At 36.4% G+C, this 25,854-nt stretch overlaps 1 protein-coding gene across 12 annotated transcripts in view; it reads right to left on the bottom strand.

Moving 5' to 3' along the window:
* The window catches only part of NEO1 (neogenin 1), a 248,829-nt gene that overhangs the window by 141,939 nt on the left and 81,036 nt on the right, over positions 1-25,854 (bottom strand). For all 12 annotated transcript variants that reach the window (XM_073212155.1, XM_073212151.1, XM_037010124.2 and 9 more), the window contains exons 3-5: positions 20,377-20,652; positions 17,435-17,588; positions 13,874-14,010 (exon numbers count right to left, since the gene is read on the bottom strand). In XM_073212155.1, coding sequence (XP_073068256.1) covers positions 13,874-14,010; positions 17,435-17,588; positions 20,377-20,652 — 567 coding nt within the window. The remainder of the gene's footprint in view (positions 1-13,873; positions 14,011-17,434; positions 17,589-20,376; positions 20,653-25,854) is intronic.

Genomic DNA, 25,854 nt, shown 5'->3' with positions numbered 1-25,854 from the left:
GCTGGGTTCTTCTCAGGCCGCATTTTGACTAATGCACAAACAGCAAACAGGCAGAATCTTCGGGCTACTGGGCAACATTTTCACCGTAAGAAACCGTGCATCTGTATTCCAGATAAATCTACGTGCTAACCTAATGTCATATTTCATTTTATGTGGAAATTCCTCATCTTTTCTAGACTACCTACAGGTTCTCTCCTGAAGGTGATTAGTTACCATAGAAATGAGGCTATTGTGGTTAAGGATAAATTTACATGACTACTAGAAAATTACTTCAAGCTGATAAAACCTTAAATTTATCTGAAAGCTAACATGATCACTGATGTGGTAAGAATTACAAATATAAATAATTCAGGTCCCAACATAGAGTTGTAAAATAATCGTAAATATTTTAATTTACAGCAATGGCTTCAAAAATGTTGTTTATAGTGAAATTGTGAAATACTCTGGATACAGATAAGCATATTATAAAAATGTTTTAACAGTTTATCCATTCACTGTCAAATATGTAGTGTCAGGTACTACATTAGGTGCTAAGGTTCTAAAAGTTGACAGGACCCAGTCTAGTCCCTCAAGGCATTCAGTTTGGTAGGAAAGAAAGAAACACAATCTGAAGAAAAAGTTAAATGTGACAGGTAAAGTGAGAAAGATAGGTATGTGCGATTTAAAGAGGTGTGTGTGCAAATTAAAGAGCAGCTGATGGAAAGAGGTGGGGAGAGGATGGGTGCAAGGGATGAGAGTAAGGATACTGAGTTACAGAGATTTCTGAGAAAAGCCAGGCAGGAGGGTGGAAAGAGGAAGATTCTAGGCAGAAGGGATAGTACAAAACAAAGAAATGCATGGAGTTTCTAAGCAGCTAGCCTGTTGCCCTTGAAATTAAAATACGTTGACAAGCAATGGCAATACTGGACTGATCAGACTCAGACTCTAGGTCTGTACTTGGCATTTAGAAGAAAATGACCCCTTCAAGATAAATAGCAGTATTTTGAAAATTACAGGGAGAAGACCTCAAGAGGAAGATACATAAGGCTTCTTGCTAATTGACCTGATTATTTTTAAAACAAAGTCAAAGGATATGACTCAATTTATACCATAACTTTATGACAGAAATCATACCTCTTACATGTTGCTTTGGAATATTATTTTTACTCATTTAGTATGTTCAAAGCACTTAATCTTGTCATTTTATAATCTTCTAAAAATGTTTTTGTTGGACTCTAGTATTCTGATAATATGTATAAACCATAATTTCTTTAACCAATCACCTATTGTTGGCCATTTTGGTGGTTTATAATTTTTTCTATTAAATATAGATCACTCCAATAAATACATATCATTGCAACTTCTATGCATAAATCATTGCACACATCCTGGGTTATTTCATTAAAACAAACTATGTAAGTGCAATTGCTGGTCAAAAGATGTGCAAGTTTTAAGGCTTTTGACTATATTACCAAAATGTCCTCCAAAAAGGTTAACATCAATTTGTACTACTACCAGCAAAGTATGATAATCCTCTTTTTACTGTAATTTTGCCAAGAGTAGGTTATTATTTTAAACTTTACCTATAGGCCAAAAAAGGGCTACTTCAATCAGCATTTCTTCTACTGCTAGTGAGGCTCAACTCTTTTCAGGTCAATTGTCCATTTTCATCTCATTTTTGTAAACAGACTATTTTATCTTTCCCCTTTTTTCAACTGAGTCATTTATTTGGTTCTTGTTAACTTATTTAAGTGCCACTTATACGATGCACTGAAATTATTTTTCCAAGTGTTTAATTAAAGGATTTCAACCACTTTTATGACTCTAAGGTCTGAAGAATGGATCTTAAGAGGAACCAGGTTAGAAAAAGAGACCAGTAAGGAGACTACTGCAGTCATCTAGGAAAGAGATGAACTGAATTTGAAAAGTAAAAGCAAGGAGAAAGCGCATCTAATAAACTGGATGTGGGAAGAAATATAAATGACTGAAATGATAAAAAATGACTCCCACGTTTCTAGCTCAAGTGAATACGTAGGTGGTAGAACTACTGGGATACAGAAAGTCAGAGAAGAAAGACTTTGAGGGAAGAATGTTTAGTTCAGCTCTGGACCTGTGACATTTGAGGCGCCTGCGGGAAATGCCTGAAGCTGCCCTTCACTGCCCCTCTATTGTGCCTCTCGGTTAACAATGAAAAAGGTGACTTCGTATGAAGGGTTTGGTTGTTTCGTACATATGCCATAAGGAGTTTGCTTTTTATCCTAAAGCCAAGAGAAATGGGGTTTAATAAACAACAGCAGAATATTGTAACTCATCATAAAGTAAAGGGAAATAAAATTATGAAGATGACTGGCAATAAAAGGGAGATCTTAATGTGGGCAGGTATCAGAGAGCAGGAGCAGGACGACATGAGCTTGTGTCATCAGAGAAAGATGATGGAATTTAAAGCTTCACTGTTAGATTTGTTAAGAGTGTTGCCAAAGACAAGGAGGTAGCCAATTTAGAATTTATCAATTTGTCCCACAGAAATACAAATGGAAAAATTTCTTTTTTGGGGGGAAGGGAAGATGTGTATCACAGACTGTTATGAGTGTTTTAAGAGAAAGGAAAAATTTGTTTAAAAAAACCTCATGACCAATTTTAAGTGTTATTGACAATGTGAGATGACAGGAAATACACAATGGGATAATTCACGTCACAGCATGTGTAGAAATCCCAGGAGTTAATGACAAAACAATAAATTTGAAATATTTAACAGATGAGGAATGAACTTAGAACCTTTCCTGCATTAACACTCACTATGGCATTTCCTGTAACTATGACTCCTTAAAAAAATAACAGAAGTCAGACAGGTATAATTACATATATAAAAATAGTTATATAAATAAATATTTTATATATGTGTATATATATATATATACATATATATGTGTATGTATAAATAATCTCTAATCATTCCCCATAAACTGCTTTCCTCATCAGAAAAAGAAACATACTTTCGGTTATGGCATAAGTTTCAAAATAAAATTTTCCATTTTTTTTGTACATAATGACTTGTTACCTGTAAACCATTTAAAAAGACCTCATGTGACACACATTAACAGTACATAAATTATTTTAACTACCACCCAGATTATGAAACAGAACAGAAACAGAATATGAGAAACCCCACTGTTGAAACATCCAGTCAGTACCCTGCCCATGTCCCAAAGTAATCGTTATCCTGGTTCCTAACAACATAGATTAGGTTTGCCTATTTCTGAACTTTACAAAAATGGAATCATACAGTTATGTATTCTATTGTGCCTGGCTTCTTTCTTTCAATGGTGTTTGTGAGATTTACCCACGTTGTTTAATGTATCAGTGGGCTGTCGATTTTTTTTGCTGATAATTTGCTACTGAATGATCAGAACATGATTTATCCATTCTATTGCTGAATTTTTAAATTGATTTCAGTTTTGATTTACTGTGAATAAAGCTAGTGAGAACATTACTGTGTGCCTTTTGATGCATACATTTATACATTTATGATGAGTATACTTGAGTATATTCCTAGGACTACAACCATTTTATCATATGTTTTTGCACAATTTTAGCAGATTCCTTCAGAGTGTGCTAAAGTAATTTTATCAATTTATAGTCCTAAGTTCAGTATATTAGAGTCTTTCATGTTCCTCATCCAACCAACACCTAGTATTGTAGTCTCTTTAACTGTAGTCACTCTGGTGGAGTACAGTGGTATCTCATAGTGGCTTTTACTTGAATTTCTCTGAAAACTAGTGACAATGACCCCATTTTCAAATGTTGAGTAGCTACCTGGAGATCAGTGAAGTAGTTGTTCAAATTTTTCACCCATTTTCTACTGGTTTATCTTTCCTTGTTTACCTTATTGGTCTGCAGTTCCACTTAGAGGTCGAAGCTTTTTCTGGAAAGGACAGGATTTTAGGTTTTGTGAGCTATGTGGCCTTTATCACAACCACTCAACTCCTGTGTTGTAGCATGAAAGCAGCCACAAGTCAATACAAAACGAGTATGACCACCTGCCAATAAGGCTTTATTTATGGACAATAAAATCTGAATTTCACAGTATTTCCACATATCACTAAATATTTTTCTTCCAATATTTTTCAGTCATTTAAAACTGTATGTATTATTTTTGGTTCACAGGCTGGATAAAGGCAAGCAGTTGGGCAGCTCTGGTCCACAAGCTGCAGTTTGCTGACTCTGACTCTTGGTCTAAATGAAGACATTTGTCAGTTATATATGTCTTGTCAGGAGTTTATCAATGTTATTCTCTACAAAGAAACAACTTGTGATTTTGCTGAAACTCCCTGCTTCGAATGTTTGTTTTCAATTTCATTAATTTTTACTCTTATTATCTTCTTCCTTCTGTTTTCTTTGGGTTAAATTTGCTATTCTGTTCTATTTTTTTGCTTTTTCAGACATATTTAAATCACTGATTTTTCAACCTTTCTTCCCTTCTAATATATGTTCCTAAAGCTATAAATTTCCCCTAAGCATCCTGAAAGTTTTGGCAGGTTGTATCTCTATCAGTTGAAGGTATTTTCTAATTTTCATCATTTCTTTTCTGACTCATAATTTATCTCAATGTGATTCGTTTAGTTTCCAAATACTGGGAGATCTTCACCTTTTTTTAAATTACTTTTTTCATAATTAGTTCCACCCTTAATTCCACATTGATCAAATCTATAGAATTTCAATTCTCAAAACACATTAAGATTTGTTCTATGAGTCAGCATATGGTATATTTCAGTAACTGTTTCATAGGCACTTAAAAAAATGGAGTTTACTCATTGTTTGGTGCAGTATCCTATATGTGTCAACTAGGTCAAGTTTGTTAACTGTGTTGTTCAGTTCTTCTGTTTTGTAACTGTTTGTATTTTGTATTTTGTTTGTATTTGTTTGGGTCTGCATATCCTGTTACTGAAGTGTATTAAAATCTTTTACTATGACTAGGTTTCTCTTGTCTGCTGCTTGTGGCTCTATCAGTTTTGCTTCTCATATTTTGAAATTATGTTATGAGGTGCATACACATTTAGAATGGTTTTATTTTCCAGCTAGATTAACTCTTATTAATATGAAATGTCTTGTTTTATCTCTAGTAATGCATCTTACCTTTGCCTGACATCTGCCTACATTAGCTTTATTTCCAGTTAGCCTTGGCATGGTTTGACTTTTTCCATCCTTCTGTTTTTTGAGTATTTATATATCTATATTTAAGATGTCTCTCATAGGAACAATACATACTGGGTTTCAATTTCTTTTTTTTAAAGTATAGTTGATAAATAGTATTACATTGGTTTCAGGAGTACAACACAGTGATTCAAAAATTACATATATCACAAAATGATCACTATTAGTTCCCAACTCTCACCAAAGATATTAAAATATTGACTATATTGTCTATACTGTACATGTTTTCATCCCCATTACTTATATTTTATAATTGTTAACTCTTTATCCTCTTCATCAATTTTGCCCATTCCCCTTCCCCATCTCCCCCAAGGCAACCACCAGTTTGTTCTCCATGTTTAGGAGTCTATTTCTGTTTTCTTTGTTCATGTTTTATTTTTTAGATTCCACATGTAAGTGAAATCATATGATATTTTTCTCTGATTTATTTCACTTAGCATAATATCTTTTAGGTCCATTCATGTCACAAAAGGCAAGATTTCATTCTTTTTTATGGCTGAGTAATATTCTGTTGTATATATTTACCACTTCTTATTCATTCATCTATCAATGCATAACTAGGTTGTTTCATACTTTGTCATTGTAAATAATACTGCAATAAATACAGGGGTGCATGTATCTTTTCAAATTAGTGTTTTTGTTTTCTTTGTTCAATTTCCGTAAGTGGAATTACTGGGTCATATATTTCTATTTTTAATATTTTGAGGAAGCTCATACTGTTTTCCACAGTGGCTGCACCAATTTACATTCCTACTAATAGTGCATAAGTGTTCCCTTTTCTCCACACCCTCATCAACACTTGTTATTTCTTGACAGTCACTGTCTTTTCATTAGTCTATTTACAGTTACTTATATATTTGGGCTTAAATGTACCACTATTTGATTTCTGTTAATCCATTTTATTTTACTTTCCTTTCTTACCTTCTTTTGGAGTATTTTTTATTTTTTTTATCATTTTCCTGTATTATCTTGAGTTATAGATTCTTCTGCTATTCTTTCAAAGCATCCCACAGAGATTATAGGACACATCCTTGAATTGTATTAATCTCTAATCTGAAGTAGTACTTTCAGTACTTCCTGGACATTATAAGAACCTTAGAAGATTAACTCCATTGCCTTCCTCCTTACATGTTATTTTAATTATATTTTAAATCTATGTAATAGTATTATTATTTTCTATAGTCAATATTCACTTAGATTTACCAAATATTTAGCATTTGCTTTGCTCATTTTTCTTCATCACTGAGCTTCCATGAAAAATGCCTTTTATTTGATATGAACAAAGCCACCAATGTTTTGCCTCATGATTTCTGCATCTGAAATTTTGTTTAATCATTTCCTGCTTTAGATGAGAAAGATACTCTCCTACATTTTCTTCTATTAACTTTGGTTTTATCCTTAAGATTTCAGTAACTATTGAACCAAATAGAGGTCATCTGTATGGACACTGTTACATATAAATTCAGTATTTTTTTCTATTATAGTAGCCATTTTCCTCCAAACTATGGAGACTGACATGCTGCCTACTGCACTAACAAGGCACCTTCCTCCAAACTATTTATGAAATAATTAGCCCATTTCTCAAGCTTCTATTTGATCTATTTCTCAGTTCTTGTTCTAAAACAATGCTTTAAAAAAAAAAACACTGTGACTTTTAATATGTTTGATTATCTGGTAGAGCAAACCCCCACTCTTTTTTATTTTCCATAGCTAATGCATCAGTTCACAGACCTTTATTGTTCCATATACATTTTAGAAGAAAAATCTCAAGTTCCTCAAAGAATCTATTAAGAATCTTGATTCATATATGCTAAATTTATGCATTTGGGGGTCACTGACATTTTCCATATTATAACAAGCACCCAAGAGCATGAAATGCCTCATCATTTAAGTTTCCTTCTATGTCCTTTATTAGTTTTAAATCTGTCCTGTCAAATGTCCTATATAGTCATCATTAGTTATTTCTAAATATTTCGTGGTTTTTTTCCTATTGTGAATTTATCTATTTTAAAATTATTTTCTATTGATTATTGCTGGTATACAGGAAGAAATGCTTCTGATTTTGATAATTTATCCTTTATGGCAAATCTGTCCAATGCTAGTTGTTTATTATATACTAATTTTCTGGTTCTGTTATTTCAGATAGACAATCAAATCATCTGTCGATAAAACAATTGTATCCCTTCTTCCAACTTCAACACTATTATTTCTTTTTCTTTTCTTACAGTACTGGCAGAACTATGTTAAATAGAGATAACTGGTAAACCTAAACTTTTCTCTCTATTCATTCTATCATTTCTGAAAGGAGTGTAGTTAAATGTCCATGACACTTATTGATTTATCTATTTCTCTTAGCTGTTTACTTTTTGCTTGGTATCTTTTGAGGCTGCATTGTTAGGAGCATATATATTTATGTTGACTATATGTTTTATGTTGCACCTTTCCCCTATGAGTAAATACGTTTCTTCTATTTTTGCCTTTAGATGGTTACCTCAACTTTCTTTTGTTTTGCCTAATGTACCTTTCCTATTCTTTTATTTTAAATCTATCTCATTCAACTTTATGTATATCTTTGCAAACCACGTATTGGTTTTTTTTATAATCCAATCTGCTGGTTTCTTTTAACTGATGAGCTTAGCCCATTTATGTTAATTGCCATTATACTGGGAGTTATTTCTGCATCTTTTTTTTATTAAGGTATCATTGATATACAATCTTATGAAGGTTTCACATGAGCAACATGTGGTCACAACATTCACCCATATTATCCAGTCCCCGCCACACCCCACTGCAGTCGCTGTCCATCAGTGGAGTAATGATGTAGTCACTACTTGTCTTCTCCCTGCTGTACTGCCTTCCCTGTGAGCCATCTATCTTATGTGCGCTCATCATAATGCCCCTTAAGCCCCTTCTCCCTCCCTATTTCTGCATCTTATTGATAGTTTGTCTTTACAGTATACAATATTTAATTTTCCCCCTTCTGTGCTTTTAGTTGGATAAAGCTCTCTTCTACTGTTTAAAAGTTATATGTATATTCTATTTTGCTCTGTGGTGATTGCTCTTAAGTTCCAAACTTAGTATTTCTATTATTAAGATATATCTTTCTCCTAATAACACATATACTCCCACCTACCCCCACTGCTTAGGTATTATAAAAAATGTTAGTGCTGAGTTATCATTGATACACTTTTCCTTTTCTTTAGTCCTAGGCTTTTTTTTCAAAACAGTAATGAACTTTTCCAAGTCACTACTGCTGCACAGCAAACCACCCCAAACTTAGTGTCATAGAACCACCACCATCTTCTTATGCTCACAGGGTCAGGAATTAGGACAGAGCTCAGCAGGGTGGTTTATCTCTGCTGTACAATGTCTAAGAAGACTTGAATATCTGGGGGTGACTAAGAAACCCGGATGCAGAATCAACTGGAGACTTCTTCATTCATACGTTCCTTGGTTAGAAGACCTAAAAGTTGGACTCAGCTGGAGCTGTCTACCAGAGCACCTACAATGCAGCCTGTCCCGGTGGCTTGGGCTTCATATAGCATGGCAACTGGGCTCTGAGAGGGAGAAGCCTCAGGAGCCACATGACATCACTTCTGCCATACTCTATTCAAACAGCTCCAAGCCCACTTGGCTTCAAGGGCAAGGGATATAAACCCCACTATTCATTAGGAAGACTGTCAAAGAATTTGGGGGCTATGTTTTAAAACTCTCATATCTCTTGAATTTCTCATATTTCCTGAATGTCTCTTCTTTTTTGAGTATTTATTCCAAATGTGTTTTCAGTGTGTATCCTGGCATAGCAAAACTTCTGAGGTCTTTATTATGTCTCACATTTTGGCTGTATGTAAGTTCTCTGTGGATTCAGTGTTCTTTTTCCTTTAACACTTTTAAAATATCACTTTGTTATCCTCTTGAAATCGAGTATCTTAAGATCAACGCTGGTGCAATCTAATTCTTGTTCCTTCATAGACAATCTGCTCTTTGTCACTAGAAGCTTTTAGAATCTTTTCTTTGACTTTGATATTATCTGTCACTGTAAATGGGTCTAATGGTGGCTTTTTCCTTCTCACCCATATTTAGCTATCTTTAAGCCCTTTTAGTCTAAGGCTTTCCATTAGTCTTTAATTCTGAGAAATTTATCTTAATTATTTCTTCAAATATTTCCTCTTCCTTTTTTATTCTCTCCCCTAGGATTCCTATTTATCTTGCTAGAAGCCCTCCTACATCTAAGTCTCATACTTCTTGGCTTTTATTCTATGTTCTCTCTCTTCATCATTTAACGCTACGTTCTCAGGGGCTGGACGCTGTCACCTTCCAGCTCATGAGTCTGCTCATGAACCACACACCTTCAGCTATCATCCAGTCTACTGTATTCTTTATTTTTACATTTTTCATACCTAACACTTCTACTTGATTCTATGTTTTTACGTTTCCTTGTTCTTGCATTATACTGCTAGTATCTTCCTGATCTTAAACATATTTGTCATGCTTATTTTTAATTACTGGTCAATCTTTTCCAATAATTATCCATCAGATGGTAGATGTTATTCACCTAGTTTCCTTTTCTGAGAGTAATTGTACTAGTCATGTGACTATTTCGGTTGCAAACTAGTGTTTTTATGGGGTACCAGTCATTCTGTCTGGTAATAATATTCATGGTCACCAGGCTCACTGTGTTCAACCCGAGCGGCGTAAGAGGGGAAGATGAGCCCCAGGAACACCAGTACTTCTGTTGTTCGCTCAGATTCGCTGGGAATTCCACAGGCAGCTCCTCTGGCCAGTTTTACATTTAAATTCTTAAGAAGAAACCACACTGGGCACAGACGGTCTTCCAGGTTGAAACCTGCCAACCTGGGGATTTGGAGTGGGTGGGGAGAAGAAACAGAAACCTGATCCCCTAAGGACAGTCAGGCATACCATTTTACACTAATGCCATCAGAGCCCCAGGAGACCTTTTGAGTAGACATGGTAGCCTGCGCCATTGCTGTTCATTTCTACAATGAAGGGGAAGGGAAAGACAGTCTAGAGGCAACACCTTTCTAAATAATAATAGAACTCAGCCTTCTTCCCATCTATTTTCTCACTGCTACCTCTGGCAGCCCTTTGTTCCAGGTTACAGCCCCCACCCCCATCCATCATACCCCACTCACCCCTCAACACACACAGGTTCGAGAGAGCCTCACCTCCCCACACTTACCTCTCACTTCCTAGCTTCTTCAGAGTTTATTTTGGATGAAGGAGTGTGGGTAAAATTGTAATATCTTGCCTGTCTTTAGTGCCTCAGGGGTGGAGAGAAGTTAATCTCCACATCAATGGGTAATTAACTGGGCAGCCGAGGGCTTATCTGAACCTAAGAGGTTAAGGGGAGGGTTGGTCTTGCTTCTGCTGGAGCAGGAAAGAGAAACAGCCCTGGACTGCAGTTTGTAAGCAATAAATGGGTTTTAAACTTTATTTCTCCCTCTGACTGATTTTGGTTTTAGAGGTATTTGTCTGGGGATTTTCTCTCCCCAGACTTATAGGAGTTAACATCTGAGACTATTGGAAATGGAAACTAGAAACTATTTTCTTCATCAAAGGTGTAGGATTTTTGCTCCATTTCAACTACTCCTAATCCAGTTTAGAAATGTGAAGCAAGCGTAAGAATGAAAAGTTAATATTTATTAGAATATGTTACCACTAAAAAACTAACCCTGGTTGAGAGAGTAGTGGTAAGTACTATTTGAAATCTAGTTGGTAGAGTAAATGGTAAGTACTTCCTGATTCTTTCATGGGTACTCATAACATCTCTAGATTCATACCTTGAAAATACATTTTATTTATTTTTTCTAACTTTTCATCAACCACTGACTTATAATACACTCTGTGTAAACTTTAGGGTGAAATTTTTTTTTTAAACCCTCCATAGTTCTGCTAACCGAGATTCCTGACCTCTGTCTTAAAGCACCACACGATTGCCCAGTCTTCTACTGGGGATTAAATACCATAACAGGTACTCTCAAACATACATGTACATTTATTAGCCCCAAGCCAATCTGAAAATATGTTAGAAATAGAGAAGTTAGCAGATAGGATGCCTTTTCAATAGTGGACAAGAAACAACCAACCTCAAATGAGGTCAGGGAGGAAGAGAAAGAGCTGGTGGGCAGTTGAGAAGACTTGGTTATTAAATGAATTTCATTGCTCTCTATAAGGATATAAAAAAGCAATTCAACTTTAAATTTCATTGAGGAATACAATATTTAGTAACAAGGAGGTATTGTTTTGCTTGCTTTATTCTGTACTAGTGAGATGCTATCAGTAATATTTCCAGTTCTGAGCATATCACATGCTCTGGAGGTCAAAGTCTTTTTAATTTTTGCAGATATGATGACAGAGGAAAACAGTATCTTTTATATTTGTATTTTTCTGACTACTAGGTGAGGTTGACTACCTTCTGAAGAAATACAAATCGCTAATAAACTGTGAATTGCCTGTTCATACTTTATCAATTTTCCTTAGGATGTTTCTTTAAAAATCTGTTTCTGAAAGCTCTGTATTTTGAAGGATTCTGACCCTTTATACGGTTGTCTGTTACAAATGTTTTCTCCCAGCCTATCACTTGCATTTGGCCTTTGTTCACAGGGTTTTTTTTACCTATACAACTTATAAAAAAATAAGCATGTTGTCAAAATTTGTTAGTTTTTGCCTAACATGCTATTTTCTGTTTTTCCTAAGATAGTCTATTCCATCAGAAATAACACAAACACTATCCCATAAGTCCTTCACTTTTTCACATTTTGACCTTTGGTTTGAAGTAGAGATCCACCTTTACTTTCTTCCACTTGAAAGGCTATTAAATCAATACACTTCAGTTAATGAAACACTTTTCCCCTCTGAATCTAATGATCTCTTTGAAAATATTTTAAAGTTCCACAATTACTTGAACAGCTGGATTTTATTCTTTTCTATTGTCTATTCTTGGGCCAATACCATACAATGATTGGTGAAGGTTTGTAATAATTTTTAATATCTGGGTTTCCTCATTCTTGTCTCAGTTTGTTAGAATGTATTCACTTAAAGAGGACTTTCTCCAGATACAGATAATTAGAACTAGGTGCAAATTGTAAGATGTATGTGTTATCTTATAATTAAAATATGCAGCTAATTCAGTTAATACGCAGAGTCTCAGATTCCATAAATGAATAAAAATAAAAGAATAGAAAATAATCACATGGACAAATACAGCTGACATGTATCATGGGCAACTACGCTTCTCATTTGAAGCTAGTAACAAGGTACTTTACAGTGGAAGAAACTGAGGTACAGGTAGGAAACTAGAAGAGAGTATCAGGCCAAGAATCGAATGGAAAAAACTAAAAGAGAAAACATCCATTAAGGGAAGCACAAAGACCAAGTAAGGTAAAGTTCACTAATATTGTATTTGTCCAATTTCAAATAGAGGTAAAGAAACTAGTCATAGCCCACCTCCCGTCTAGCCAAGAACAACAGTTGGGCTCAACTGAGGTAACAGTTCTGCAAACTCTCGGGACCTGCTCTTTTGATTTTCAGAGATTATGAATCCATCCACACACAGCAATGGAGGATATACACATTCTATTCCTTTGCCAGCACAGAACCCCAAACAGTCTGCTCCCCAATTCTTATCAAAAACACATTTGAGTCCTCTGGTGACTAGTAAAGAAAGAACAGGGCTACGCTACTTCCCACTGTGAAACCCACAAATTGAGCTGGAGAAACAAACTTCCATATGAAATATGAAACAACCCCAAACCACAGATCAGGAAGTGCTCTATCAGATACAAAACAGTTTGGGACAAGCAGATGATGAATATCATGAGTCGATACACAGCTCTACATAACCAAGTGGTACTGGATTTCCCTGAAAATAAGAGACAGTGTCTTAAAGATTTTTATTTGAAACAAGATAAACGAGGGTACAGACAAGCATAGGAGAGCTAGCAAATATTCCTTTCAATGTACATTTCCATTTGGAAGAAAGGTAAGAGAGATGGAGGGAAGAGACTATGAGTTCATTTTCTCTGACTTCCAAATGAGAGAACCTGTAAGCAAGTAGAGCTGCTGCGATGATCAACATTTAGTTGGACAGAAAGGAATAAATCAACAAATCATCGAACAGGTGACCGTGTTACATCAACAGCCCCAGCGCACTCCTTCCTAGATGATCTAGTCACCTGAGAGGAGGGGACACCACTGCAAGGAGATTAACAGTTCTGGGTCAGAGGCCAGAGAAGTCTTTTGAGAAAGCATTCTGAGACTAGTGAATGGACCTTTCAGATGCCCCAGGTCACACCCTCCACCCCCACACTAGTACAACAAGCAGTAACAACAATAACTAAATTGAACTCTTAAGGTATTCTAGTGACTATTCTGGGAGTTTCACAAGCATTAACTCTTCTAATCCTTAAAACAACCCCTATGAGGTAAGTATTCTTACTATCTACATTTTACAGGTGAGGAAAATGAGGCTCAGAGAAATCAAGTACATTTGATATTATTATATATCTAGGAAATACAGGACCTAGAATTTGAACCCAAGCCATCTGCTTTAAAGCTCATTCTTCTAAATATGCAGTATTGCCTCTCTTACATTAATGTTAAACATGTAGCAAACCCACGAAGTACACAGCATTTTTTATTTGTACAGGAAATATTTACATACCTTGCACTGAAAGCTCTGCTGGGGCTTCAATTGTCTCATTTCCATTGTCAGCTATACAAAGGTAGGTCCCAGCATCATCTTCAGTGACATCACTTATCTCCAGACTACCACCTGCCAGCAATACCAACTTTTCAGAGCTGCATAAAAAACATTGATACATTTCAAAACTAGGAAAATAATACCTGAGGAACTCTCCACATAAAACAGAGAAAAACACTTAAATGGTATTACCTGTATGGCTATAGGTAGACTGAGACTAACAAAATTATCATAATTTAGTCTATTTGCTCATATTTTCCATGTATAAATATCACAAATACAATTAAAAATAGTACACTGAACCATCTCTGACACTTCTAATTATTCCCAAATGGATACCACCTTTGTAACTAATTCCAATTCCAGTATTGTTTGGTTTTGCTTTGTTTTTTTACAAATTAATGTAATGTTGAAGCCTGGAATCAATCTGAGAGTCACTCCACCACAGCTCTGCCACACTGAGGTGACTGAGAGTGGGCAGAACATCTGACCCAGAAACAGCACATCAGGGAGTCACAACGCCTTCGGGAAGTTTCCTGTGGTAGTTTGGCTAGGGAAGAGGAAAGGAGGAAAGGAAGGCACGGGGAAGGGAAGCACAGGTGCCAGGGCACAGCGCCTTGGGATGGACGCTGGGCATGAATCAGCTGTCAGACTGTTACCAACTGGGAGGCTAGTCCTTACTAACCCAACTCTACAGAGTGATTGAAGTCTATGTAAAGAGAAAGTAAAATGATCCTGTAACAGGAAGAAATCACAGACCCATATTCTGATCAAAATTTTATAAAGTGAATACATTTAATTAATCTGGAGAGTTTGGAGAGTTACAGTTTAATTTTTATTTTGAGATTCTATATCTAAACTGATTTGCATAGGCAGATTTCTCTCTCAAATACTGTTACATTTCCTGTCTGTAACTATGCTCAACAGAAAACGTTTTGATTGTAATGTGGCTTTGCATATGTAATTCCTCATGGGAAAAAAAGTCAGAGGAAATAACTATTCAGTCTGTGCAACATTTATAATTCTCATCCTAAGTAAAGTGCTATTTTGGCTTAAACTTTAGGACACTGAATTAGGGTAACTGGTCTTCCTGAATTCGGTAAGCAAATTTCTGGACAAAGAAAGAGGAAAACTAGAATCAGGTTTGGTGGCTTCTTGAAGAAACACCATGCAAGTTCACGACTAAATTTTATCAAGTGTCCTTCCAATCTAAACATCTTAATTATGCCCTCAAATCCCAACTTTATGTGATAGAGCAGAGAGGTGAGACAACATATAAAGGAACAGAACAAGAATGACTGGGATAAACAGAGAAATAAGACAGGGTTTGGAGAGAATCTGAGGAATAAACACACATCAAGGAAGACTCTTAAGGTTAGGGCAGTAAGTGTGCAGGGGAAAGCAAAAGAAAATTTGCTTGTTGAATTTAGATTTTTGGTGTGTTGCTATTTGAGTGAGAGACAGGTAAGCCTTTTTACAGGCAAAAGTGAAGGAACTAATAGAGAGGGGAAAATATGAAAAGATTCATGAAAGTGCTGGAGAAGAGATAAAAATTAAGATTCAGAGCACAAAAGAACTTCTTAGGAAACCTATTCCTTTAAAACAGCAGGAAAGAAAGAATAGGTAAAAACTAAGTCTTATATACTCTCCAGCACAAGATTTATTCTCATTTCATTTTTTCTTTAAACTTCTCATTTTGAGGTAGCTATAGATTCACATGCAGTTTTAAGAAATAATACAGAGAGATCTCATGTGCCCTTTACCCAGTTTTTCTCAATAGTAACATCTTATAAAACTTAAATGTGGCATCACAACCAGGATCCTGACATTTCCACCACCAGCAGGATCCCCCATACCGCCCTTTTATAGCCACACCCTCTTCCCTCCAACTCCCACCTCGTCATTAGTGAATAAGCACATCGGAATCACAGAAATCCTTGCTTTTATTTCTTATATACGAAATCAAACTCTTCTATCATTAGCTTCAGAATGTCCTTCTGCGATGATAAAATATAATGTTTTAAAATGTTTTAACCTACTTCAGCTTTCCTAGTCCTGATAAAGATTTTGTTCTAACATGCAGCCAATTAAAATTTCTATTCTAAGGGCTTGAAATCTTCATCTCCTATTTTAAGGTCCCCTAGTGTTTCAGTTAGCGTATAAGTTTTAAAAAAATTCCCTGAAGTCTTATAAATTCTCTGCATATATTTGGTTGGGAAAAGGCATGGGAAGAAAGGAAGTGAAACAGGCAGAAGCAGCGGGAGACCGGCTGCACAGTGAGGATGGAAATCAGGCGCTACTGGAGACAAAAGCACCGGTCACGCTAACGGAGCACGCGAGCAGCGATCTGGCTGCTGCCGTCACCGCTGAGCGCTGACACTGCCACTACCTGACTGAGCTGCCTGGACAGAAATCTCTTCCCGGCCTTGGTTACCGAACTACACAAATCACGACTGTCTGCTTCCTTTGGGCCACACAATTGGGAAACGAGCCGCTAGCCACATATGGCTACTGACACTGGAAATGTGACCAGAATGACAGAGAAATGTAATTTTTCACTTAATGTTTATTTAAATGTAAAAGCTGAAGAGCACTAGACACAAACTTTGTTTTGGTAGAATTACATTTCACTTTTACTGGTACATTGCATAAATTATTATTATTGTATTTAGTAGTACACTAAAACAACATATATGTACTTCTTACTTTTTTTAATGCAGTTACCAGAAAATGTTAAATTATATTTGTGACTTGCGTTGTATTTCTGCTGGACAGCACTGCTCTAGAACAGTGGTCGTCAACTGGAGACAATTTCATTCCCCAGTGGACATCTGGAAATATCTACGAACATTTTCGGTTGTTACAACTTCGGTTGTCACATGTTGTGGGCACCGGCACCCTACAATGCACAAGGTAGCTTTGATTTGAAAACAAAGCATCCCGAGCTACCACTACCACCTCAATTTTCTTATTAGAATACAACTGCAAAAAGAACCCATTACACAAGGCAGTGTGATGAGGGGGCTGGGAATGACAGGGTGGTCGATGTCATCAGAAAAGGCTCTGTGGAAGAGGGAGAACCTGTGACCATAGAAGGCAGCTGGGATGATTTTAAAAGGCAAATACAAAAGGATGAGGAATACATTTTCTTTTAATGTTGTTCCTTTTAAAGGAAAAAACCACTATCAACAAAATACATGTAAGAGTGAGTAAGAAGTCTCAGGCAGGTCAGCACCGGAAACTCTCGCAGCAGTTTCGGGAAGGAGGTCCTGAGACCTTAAGCTAAGATACTGTAATTCAGAAAGAACCAATGGAAAAATTCTCTCTTAATATTTTGAGAGCATTTTTTTTAAATATCATTACATACAACATACAAACATATTTCAAGGATGATAAATGAACATTATCATGTATTTAAATAAAGTACATAATCTTTTTTTATTATTAATCAATAGTCCCAAAATAAGATTAAAGCAAGTCTCAAGCTAAGGCTCAAAAAGGCCTTGAGGCGGACGGCATTACCTTCCTGTGTCAAGTGCCTGCTCATTTCTCACCCATCGCACAGCTGGAGCAGGAAGTCCTGCAGCGACACAGGGCAACACTGCATTCTGGCCGGTGACTCTGATGAGGGAAGAGGGCTGTTTCAAAAATACCAAGTTTGATGTAACTTCAGGGTCTAAAAAAAATTGTAAATAAAAGACAACAATTAAGAAAGCACTTGGCTATTTTAATGACAAGAAATGACAAATTCCTATTCCAAATGTATTGTGTGGTTTTATTTAACAAAAAAATTGAAGCAAAAGTGACACAAGAAAGTTCCACTTAAGTTGGCAAATATTTGTTAAATAACTTACATGTGCAAAGCATTCAAGGCTCTCTGAAGGCCTTAAGTACTACTAGTAGCTCCTGTCTTCCAGGTGCTTATTCATCAGCTGAGGGGTATTTGACCCAAATCTCCTTTGCTTTAAAAGACAGAATCAACTAAACACCTCACGAGTGGTACAAATAGGGGAAAAGCCAAGCAATTTCAGAACCCTCAGCAGCATCCTCCCCCATGTACGGGGATATAGTAAGAGGTTTCCTTTACTTCACTATATGTGTATGTGATTTCTGAAAATTTTTGAGTTTCATCTCTTTAACTTGTTCATATTGCCTGTCAATCCTTTGATTTCATAATGGTGCAACTACTGGCTTCACTCTAAGTGGAGTGGCTTCACTTTATATAGTTGCCCTTTTATGAACATAGAAAAAGATCACACTCTTATGAGTTGTCTTTTTGTTGGGATGATGTTTCTAGCATTAGGTTTTGAGAAAAAAGACAATTCTCAGGCAAAAAGATGTGACTCCTGTCCCCATATTCTTAGGAAAAGGTGTTTTACAGCCATGGCAACCACCACCACAGCTGACTTTAAACGTGTGCAACCGATTAACGTTCTGTAGCCACAGTAAGAAGTAAACATTGTCTAATAGAACAGTGACAACACACTTCAGTGAGCGTACCTTTGAAAACCAACCAATGAGTGAAAGCTTCGCACTTTAAAAGTCAGCCACTGGCTGGTAGGATCACTTGTTTCTAAGGCTGAAATTACCCTGCTCTCACCTTACCTACCCTTGCCTCTTAACCAACATACCAGAAACAATGTCTTTCCAAAAATTCTACATATCAGCAGCCTGGACTGTTTAAGAAGACTAGGCTTGACAACCACAGCATTCCCTTACTTAAGTAAACAACACATTCAGCATTTTGTTTCTGTTTCAGATATTGACTAGTGGCTCATCCTTTTGACACTGAGAATTTGTTTTCTTGCATCTGATTTTAAGGATTTGCTTGAATGCTATCCCAGGTATAGAGAAGAAATATGACCTCTGCAACATGAAAGCAAACCACAAAGTAGTCCGGAAGACACTGCTATATGGCAAGATTTCTTTTTTCTTCATTGAATTACTTAGATTTAATCAAATTTTGATAGAAACAAATTTGAACAAATATTTATTGGCTTCTATGGGGCAGTTACTATTCTTGGCCGCAGACAAAATTCCCTGCCCTCACTGAGCTTACATACTAACGGGGAAGAGAGACAACAAATAAAAGACATGGTATGTCAGATGCTGATGTTCTCAAGTAAAATTAAGGGGTGAGGAGAAGGTGTGGACAGGGAACATTGTTGTTTTAAACAGTGGTCAAAACAGACTTCGCTGGTTAAGTGACATTTGAGCAGAGAGGTAAGACAGTGAGTTGGCATATGTCTGAGGGAAGAGGATTCCAGGCAGAGAAAACAGCATACAGAAATAGTCCTAAAGCAAGAGCATGTTTGGAGCATTCTAGAAACAGTGTGGCCACAGTTACAGAGTGAGAGAAGAAGAGTGCAAGATGAGAGAAAAGATATGAGGAAGGGAGGTGGCGTAAGATTATACAAAGCCTTACAGGCCAAGTCTTTTAATATTTACTCTGAAATGGGAAACCTTTAGGAGGTTTTGAACAAAGTTGTCACATGATCTCATATACATTTTAAAAGATAACTGTGGCTGCTGAGCTGAGAATACACTGGGATGGGAATGACAAGGACAAGGATAATGATGACAAAGAAGGAAACTACATTTTAAAAAATCAGTTCAAAGTGCATCAGGATCACCCTCAAAAGTTGCTGCTCCTAACATTGGTCTCACTTTGCAAGCCAAGCCATAGGCTTAAAATTAGCTCATGAAGTAATCATATGTAGAAAGTCTGCCCAAACAATGTAGGGATGATCCAACTATACTCATAAATTCATATTTGAAACAAGAAATCTGGAAAGAAGCAGGCATCTAGTAATGGGATAGAAACTGAAAAATCAAGAACATGAAGAGGCTAAGGAACTCCAACGAGCTACAAGCAAGAGGGCGTTAGGGGTGAGCAGCAGTCACACAGGTGGGTGAGAAGAGAACAGATCATGAGGAAAGCTAGTCGGGGCAGCAAGAGTGAGAATCTGCAGAGAGGGAAAGATGCAAAGAGCACCTGAGTTCACTTTAAAATGCAGGAGCCTTAGAAAGATGCAGAGATTCTTGCTTACCAGTCTCTCTAGAGCTGCTGTATTACAGACAGCACTCTGCTCATCCCTTTTACAAACTAACCCAAGACTCTGATTTTTTAAGTAAAAAGACCTAACTATAGAAATTATACTGTTATAGGAGGTAGCAAAAGATAGATAAAAAGACAAAAGGCACTGAACTAATGTTTCTTTCACCAGTAAGAATGCCACAGATATTAAATATGCTTTATTGCTTGATAAATTTATCCTAAGGCATTCACTAAAGAGTGGGTCTTTCTGGCGTGTTTTCTTTTCTACCCCCTGTAAGAAATCGAGTAATCCCTATGCTGAAATTAGTATGTCACACCACATATTTAAGAGTCTTCATTTTTAAAAAAATCTTAACCGAACAATTTTTTACCCACTAATAAACATGAAACCATCAGTTTTTAATACCTGGAAGAACTTTTAATTCAGCTTCATCACTATACTTTGGTGGCCCACCACTTTCAACTATGCAGCGATAAAGTCCTCCATCTCCTTCAGTCGCGTTGCTGATAACTAGTGTTCCACTTGGAAGTGTGATGACTCTGTCATCCAGAAGAAGAGGTTGTCTGTTCTGTTCCCACCTCACAAATGGAACCAAATCTACGTTGACTTCACAGTTCAAAATTGCACTGTTCCCAGCATAAACTGAAGAAGGTTCTGGTTGGCTGGAAAATCTTGGAAGACCTGGACAATAAAGGAAAAGAAGAAATAAAATATAGTGAAATATGATTTTTAAATGTAGTCATGAGGACCAGGAGCAAATCAGTCCTTAAGGCCACAAGTATGGTGGAACCAGGGTCAAACAGAAGATGTATGAGTCAGGAAATCGGCTATATACAGGGATACACATCAAATAAGTAAATGGGGTTAGATTCCTCACAGTTGGAGATGCAGTGTACATATATGTAAAAACAGAAGGGTATAATAAATCCCATGATACCGGAGTAGAATAAAGGTATCTGTAAATTTTATAATTTTATATAATTACAGACATACAAATATAGATACAGATGGAAATGTATACATGGGTATATACATTTCATATATAGTCATTATATATATTACATATATATATATGTGCATATATATATACACACATACACATACATTTATATTACATGTGTGTATGTATATATCCTAGCTCTGTCCAGTGAGAGTCCAGAATCAGTGTCACTCCAGTATATATGGTGACCCGATTTGATTTCTAAAATCATTGTCCACTATAGGGAGCCAATGCCCCTTGGAAGAATGGCTCATTCTCGGACTGGAGTAGGGAAAACACAAGAATAGCCTAGAAAGTCTTACAACAGAAAATAAAAGTAAGTATACAAACAACAGTGAGGACGTATCAAAAGAACACACAAGCCAGACAGAAGGCAATTTCCTTTGGCTAAACCTGGGACAATGATAATGCAGAAAGAATCATGAATGGATGCTAAACTAGTAGAAGTTAGATAAGGAATAGGATATTTACAGAGTATCAAATTATCTCTTCTCAAAATACTTATTACTAACTTTAAAAAGTACAAAATACTCAACTTTACAGTGGAGAAACATAGCAGGGCCATCTTAACCACATAATAAAAGATAACATCACTAGTAACGGAAAACAACATCACATGCTTCCTGATATGAAGCACTAAGAAAATCATAGCATCACTTCTGTGATGTTCCTTCCTAAAAATGCAAAAACTGAATCTCTTTATAGGGGAAAATCAGAAAACCCAAAATGAGATAATGATAAACTGAAAAATGGTCTAAGATCAAAACAGCTAAAAGAGATGCAACCGCTGTCACCATGGACCAGAAAGGAAGGAAGGCGGACAGGCAAAATTTTGGCTTTTGTTTTTTTGCTATTAAGAACATTATTGAGTTAACCAGTGAAAACTGAATGGTATCTACAGACTGAATGGTAGAGTTATATTAAGGTTAATTTCCTGCAATTACTTAGGAGATGGTCCTTGTTTTAGGAAATATACACTGAAGTATTTAGGTCGGGGTAATGCCAGCACCTTACTCTTACTGGTTCAGAAAACAAATTTATTTGGTCTGTGTATTTTGTCGGAGAGGATAAGGCAGATATAGTGAAATGCTAACAACTGGGTAATCTGAGTGAAGAGTATATGGGATTTCTCAGTCCCGTTGTGAAAAAAAATTCCCTAAGTTTGAAATTATTTCAAAATATTAACAAATACTGTAGTCATAAATACTTTACAGATGCCACAGAATGTAGTGGTTAAGAGCATGAGTTCTGGAGTCACATAATCTGAGTATGAATCCCAACTCCACCACCTCATGGCTGTGTGACATTGACAAGTTATTTAATCTTTAAGCCTCAGACTCTCCATCAGTAAAATGAGAGTAGCGCCCCTCATAGAATTATTAAGAACGTTATATATTTAACATAAATAAGTCATGTATAGCATATTGCCTGGCACATAAATGTTCAACAAATACTGGCTACTATTAATATTAATAATATCCAAAAAGTGATTCTGACATGCTCAGAACACAACAAAATATTTCTTTAAAGACTACCAAACATGTTAAATTATGAGAAACATTTCAGGTTTTCTACTTTTAGGGCAGGTGAATTAGTCCATTTGTAAATGACACACAGGTTGTCTAGCCTTGCTATAAATTTTTCTTATTTTTTACTTCAAGGAGATTTTGAAGGAGAGAAATAAAGATAAAATTAACCAAAATTATAAAATTATTTTCAGAAAGCAGAAAATTAGTAGAAGAAAGGAATTAACAAAGATAAACACAGAAACTAATAAAGTAGGAAAAAAGCTATCTGAAATAAAACCAAGAGCTAGTTCTATTTTCGTTAAGTCAAAATATTCTCCCTCTTGAGGTCTCGTGAAAATGAGTAATTTTTTAAAGTATAAATCCATAACAACATGTGGAGAATTGGCAGACGAGAGATTTCAGAAAGTTTCTGAAGAAAGCAGATGGCAGAACTAGTGACTGACATGAGGCGGAAAGTGCCGCTGCTCCCGGAGCTCACAGGTGGGCGGCCAGTTTGTCCCGCTGCCTCTGGAGAGGGGCGGGAGAAGAGTGAGAGTGGGAGTGACACGTGGGGGTGACAAGAGGGATCAACGATGTCTGCGTTTGGACCTAGCAATTTCCCCACCTTTAGGCACAAAACACCCACAGCCAGGGTACTGCCCAGGCAGCAAAACAAAAATTTCTGCTGTGGAGAAACGAGACAGCCCAGAGAAAAGACCTCCCATAGTTAATTCTGTGACCTATCTACTTTTGTTCTTTCAAAAACTCCCCTTCTTGCTTGGCCAGAACCAGTTTCTATTGCTTGAACTCTATCACTAGTCTTCTAAAATAAATTTTGCAGTATCTTTTTTTGGAAAAAAAAAAAAAGTTTTATTGAGATACAATTTACATACCATAAAGTTTACCATTTAAAAGTGTACAATTCAATGGTATTTAGCACATACGGAGAATTGTGGAACCATCACTGTAATTTTATTTTGAAACATTTTCATCAATCTCCAAAGAAACCCTGTACACACTTGCAGTCATTCCCTGCTCCCCATACCCACCCACTCCTACCCCTCCATGCCATTACTCATCCATCCCTTGTCCTAGAAAATCTGCTTTTTGCCTCTCTGTATTTACCTATTCTGGACATTTCATATATGTAAAGTCATACAATATGTGGTCTTTTGTGACTGGCTTCTTTCACTTACCATAATGTTTTTAAGGCTTATCCACATTGCAGTATGTATGAGAACTTCATTCCTCTTTACTAAAAAATAATATTCCATGTATGAATATATCATTTTGATTATCCATTCATCCCTTCATAGGATGTAGGTTGCTTCCACGTTTTGACTATTATGAATAATGCTGCTATGACCATTCATGCACAAATTGTTGTGTGGACATATCGATTTATTTCTCTTAGGTAGATACCTAGGAGTGGAATTCCTGGGTCAAATGGTGATTCTATGATTAACATTTTGAGGAACTGCCAAACAGATCTCTGCTATTTTATTTTATTTTATTAATGTGTCATTGATACACAATCTTACAGAGGTTTCACAGGAGCAAACTGTGATTACTACATTCACCCATACTATCAAGTCCCCCCACATACCCCGTTGCAGTCACTGTCCATCAGTGTAGTAAGATGCTATAGAGTCATTATCTGTCTTCTCCATGTAGTATGGCCTTTCCTGTGACCTATTATTTGTGCTAATTATAATGCCCCTTAATACATTCTCCCTTTCCAACCCCTTCCCTTTGGTAGCCACTAGCCCCTTCTTGGGGTCTGTGAGTCTGCTGCTGTTTTCTTCCTTCAGTTTTCTTCTGTTCTTATACTCCACAAATGAGTGAAATCATTGGGTATTTGTCCTTCTCTACCTGGCTTAGTTCACTGAGCATTAATACCCTCTAGTTCCATCCATATTGTTGCAAATGGGAGGATCTGTTTTCTTCTTATGGCTGAATAATATTCCATTGTGTATATGTACCACATTTTCTTTACCTGTTCATCTACTGATGGACACTTAGGTTGCTTCCATGTCTTGGCTGTTGTAAATAGTGCCTCAGTAAATATAGGGGTGAATGTGTTTTTTTGAATAAGGGATTTTGTTTTCTTAAGGTAAATTCATAGGAGTGGAGTTCCTGGGCCTAATGGTATTTCTATTTTTAGTTTTTTGAGGAACCTCCATACTGCTTTTCACAATGACTGAACTAATAATTTACATTCCCAACAGTGTAGGAGGGTGTCCCTTTCTCTGTATTCTCACCAGCATTTGTTGTTCCTTGTCTTTGGGATGGGGGCCATCCTAACTGGAGTGAGGTGATAATCTCATTGTGGTTTTAATTTGGATTTCCCTAATGATTAGCGATGTAAAGAATCTTTTCATGTGTCTGTTGGCCATCTGAATTTCTTCTTTGGAGAAGTGTCTGTTCAGATCCTCCGCCTATTTTGTAATCGAATTATTTGCTTTTTGGATGTTGAGGCGTGTGAGTTCTATACATATTTTGGATGTTAACCCCTCGTCACATATGTCATTTATGAAAATATTCTCCCAAAAATATCATCCCATAGGATGCCTTTTTGTTCTGCTGATGGTGTCCTTTGCTGAACAGAAGCTTTTTAGTTTGATGGAGTCCCATTTGTTCATTTTTGCTTTTGCTTCCCTTGCCTGAGGAGGTATGTTCAGAAAAAAGTTGCTCATGTTTATATTCAAGAGGTGTTTCCCTATGTTTTCTTCTAAGAGCTTTATGGTTTCATGACTTACGTTCAGGTCCTTTATCTATTTTGAGTTTATTTTTGTGTATGGAGTTAGACAGTAATCCAGTTTCATTCTCTTACATGTAGCTGTTCAGTTCTGCCAACACCAGTTGTTGAAGAGGCTGTCATTTCTCCCTTGTATATGCATGGCTCCTTTATCATATATTCTTGGACATATATGTGTGAGTTTATATCTGGGCTCTCTATTCTATTCCATTAATCTGGAGGTCTGTTCTTGTGCCAGTACCAAATTGTCTTGATTACTGTGGCTTTGTAGTACAGCTTGAAGTTGGGGAGCGTAATCCTCCCAGCTTTATTCTTCCTTCTCAGGATTGCTTTGGCCATTCAGGGTCTTTTGAGGTTCCATATGAATTGTAAAACTATTTGTTCTAGTTTGTTGCAGAATGCTGTCGATATTTTGATAGGGTCTGATACAGAACAGAATCTGTAGATTGCTTTAGGCAGGATGACCATTTTGACAATATTAATTCTTCCTATCCATGAGCACAGGATATATTTCCATTTATTGTTGTCTTCTTTAATTTCTCTCATGAGTGTCTTGTAGTTTTTAGGGTATAAGTCTTTCACCTCCTTGGTTAGGTTTATTCCTAGATATTTTATTC

This window comes from Manis javanica, chromosome 8 (assembly GCF_040802235.1).
Source record: "Manis javanica isolate MJ-LG chromosome 8, MJ_LKY, whole genome shotgun sequence".
NCBI lineage: Eukaryota > Metazoa > Chordata > Mammalia > Pholidota > Manidae > Manis > Manis javanica.
This window is presented reverse-complemented; position numbering and strand designations above follow the sequence as displayed.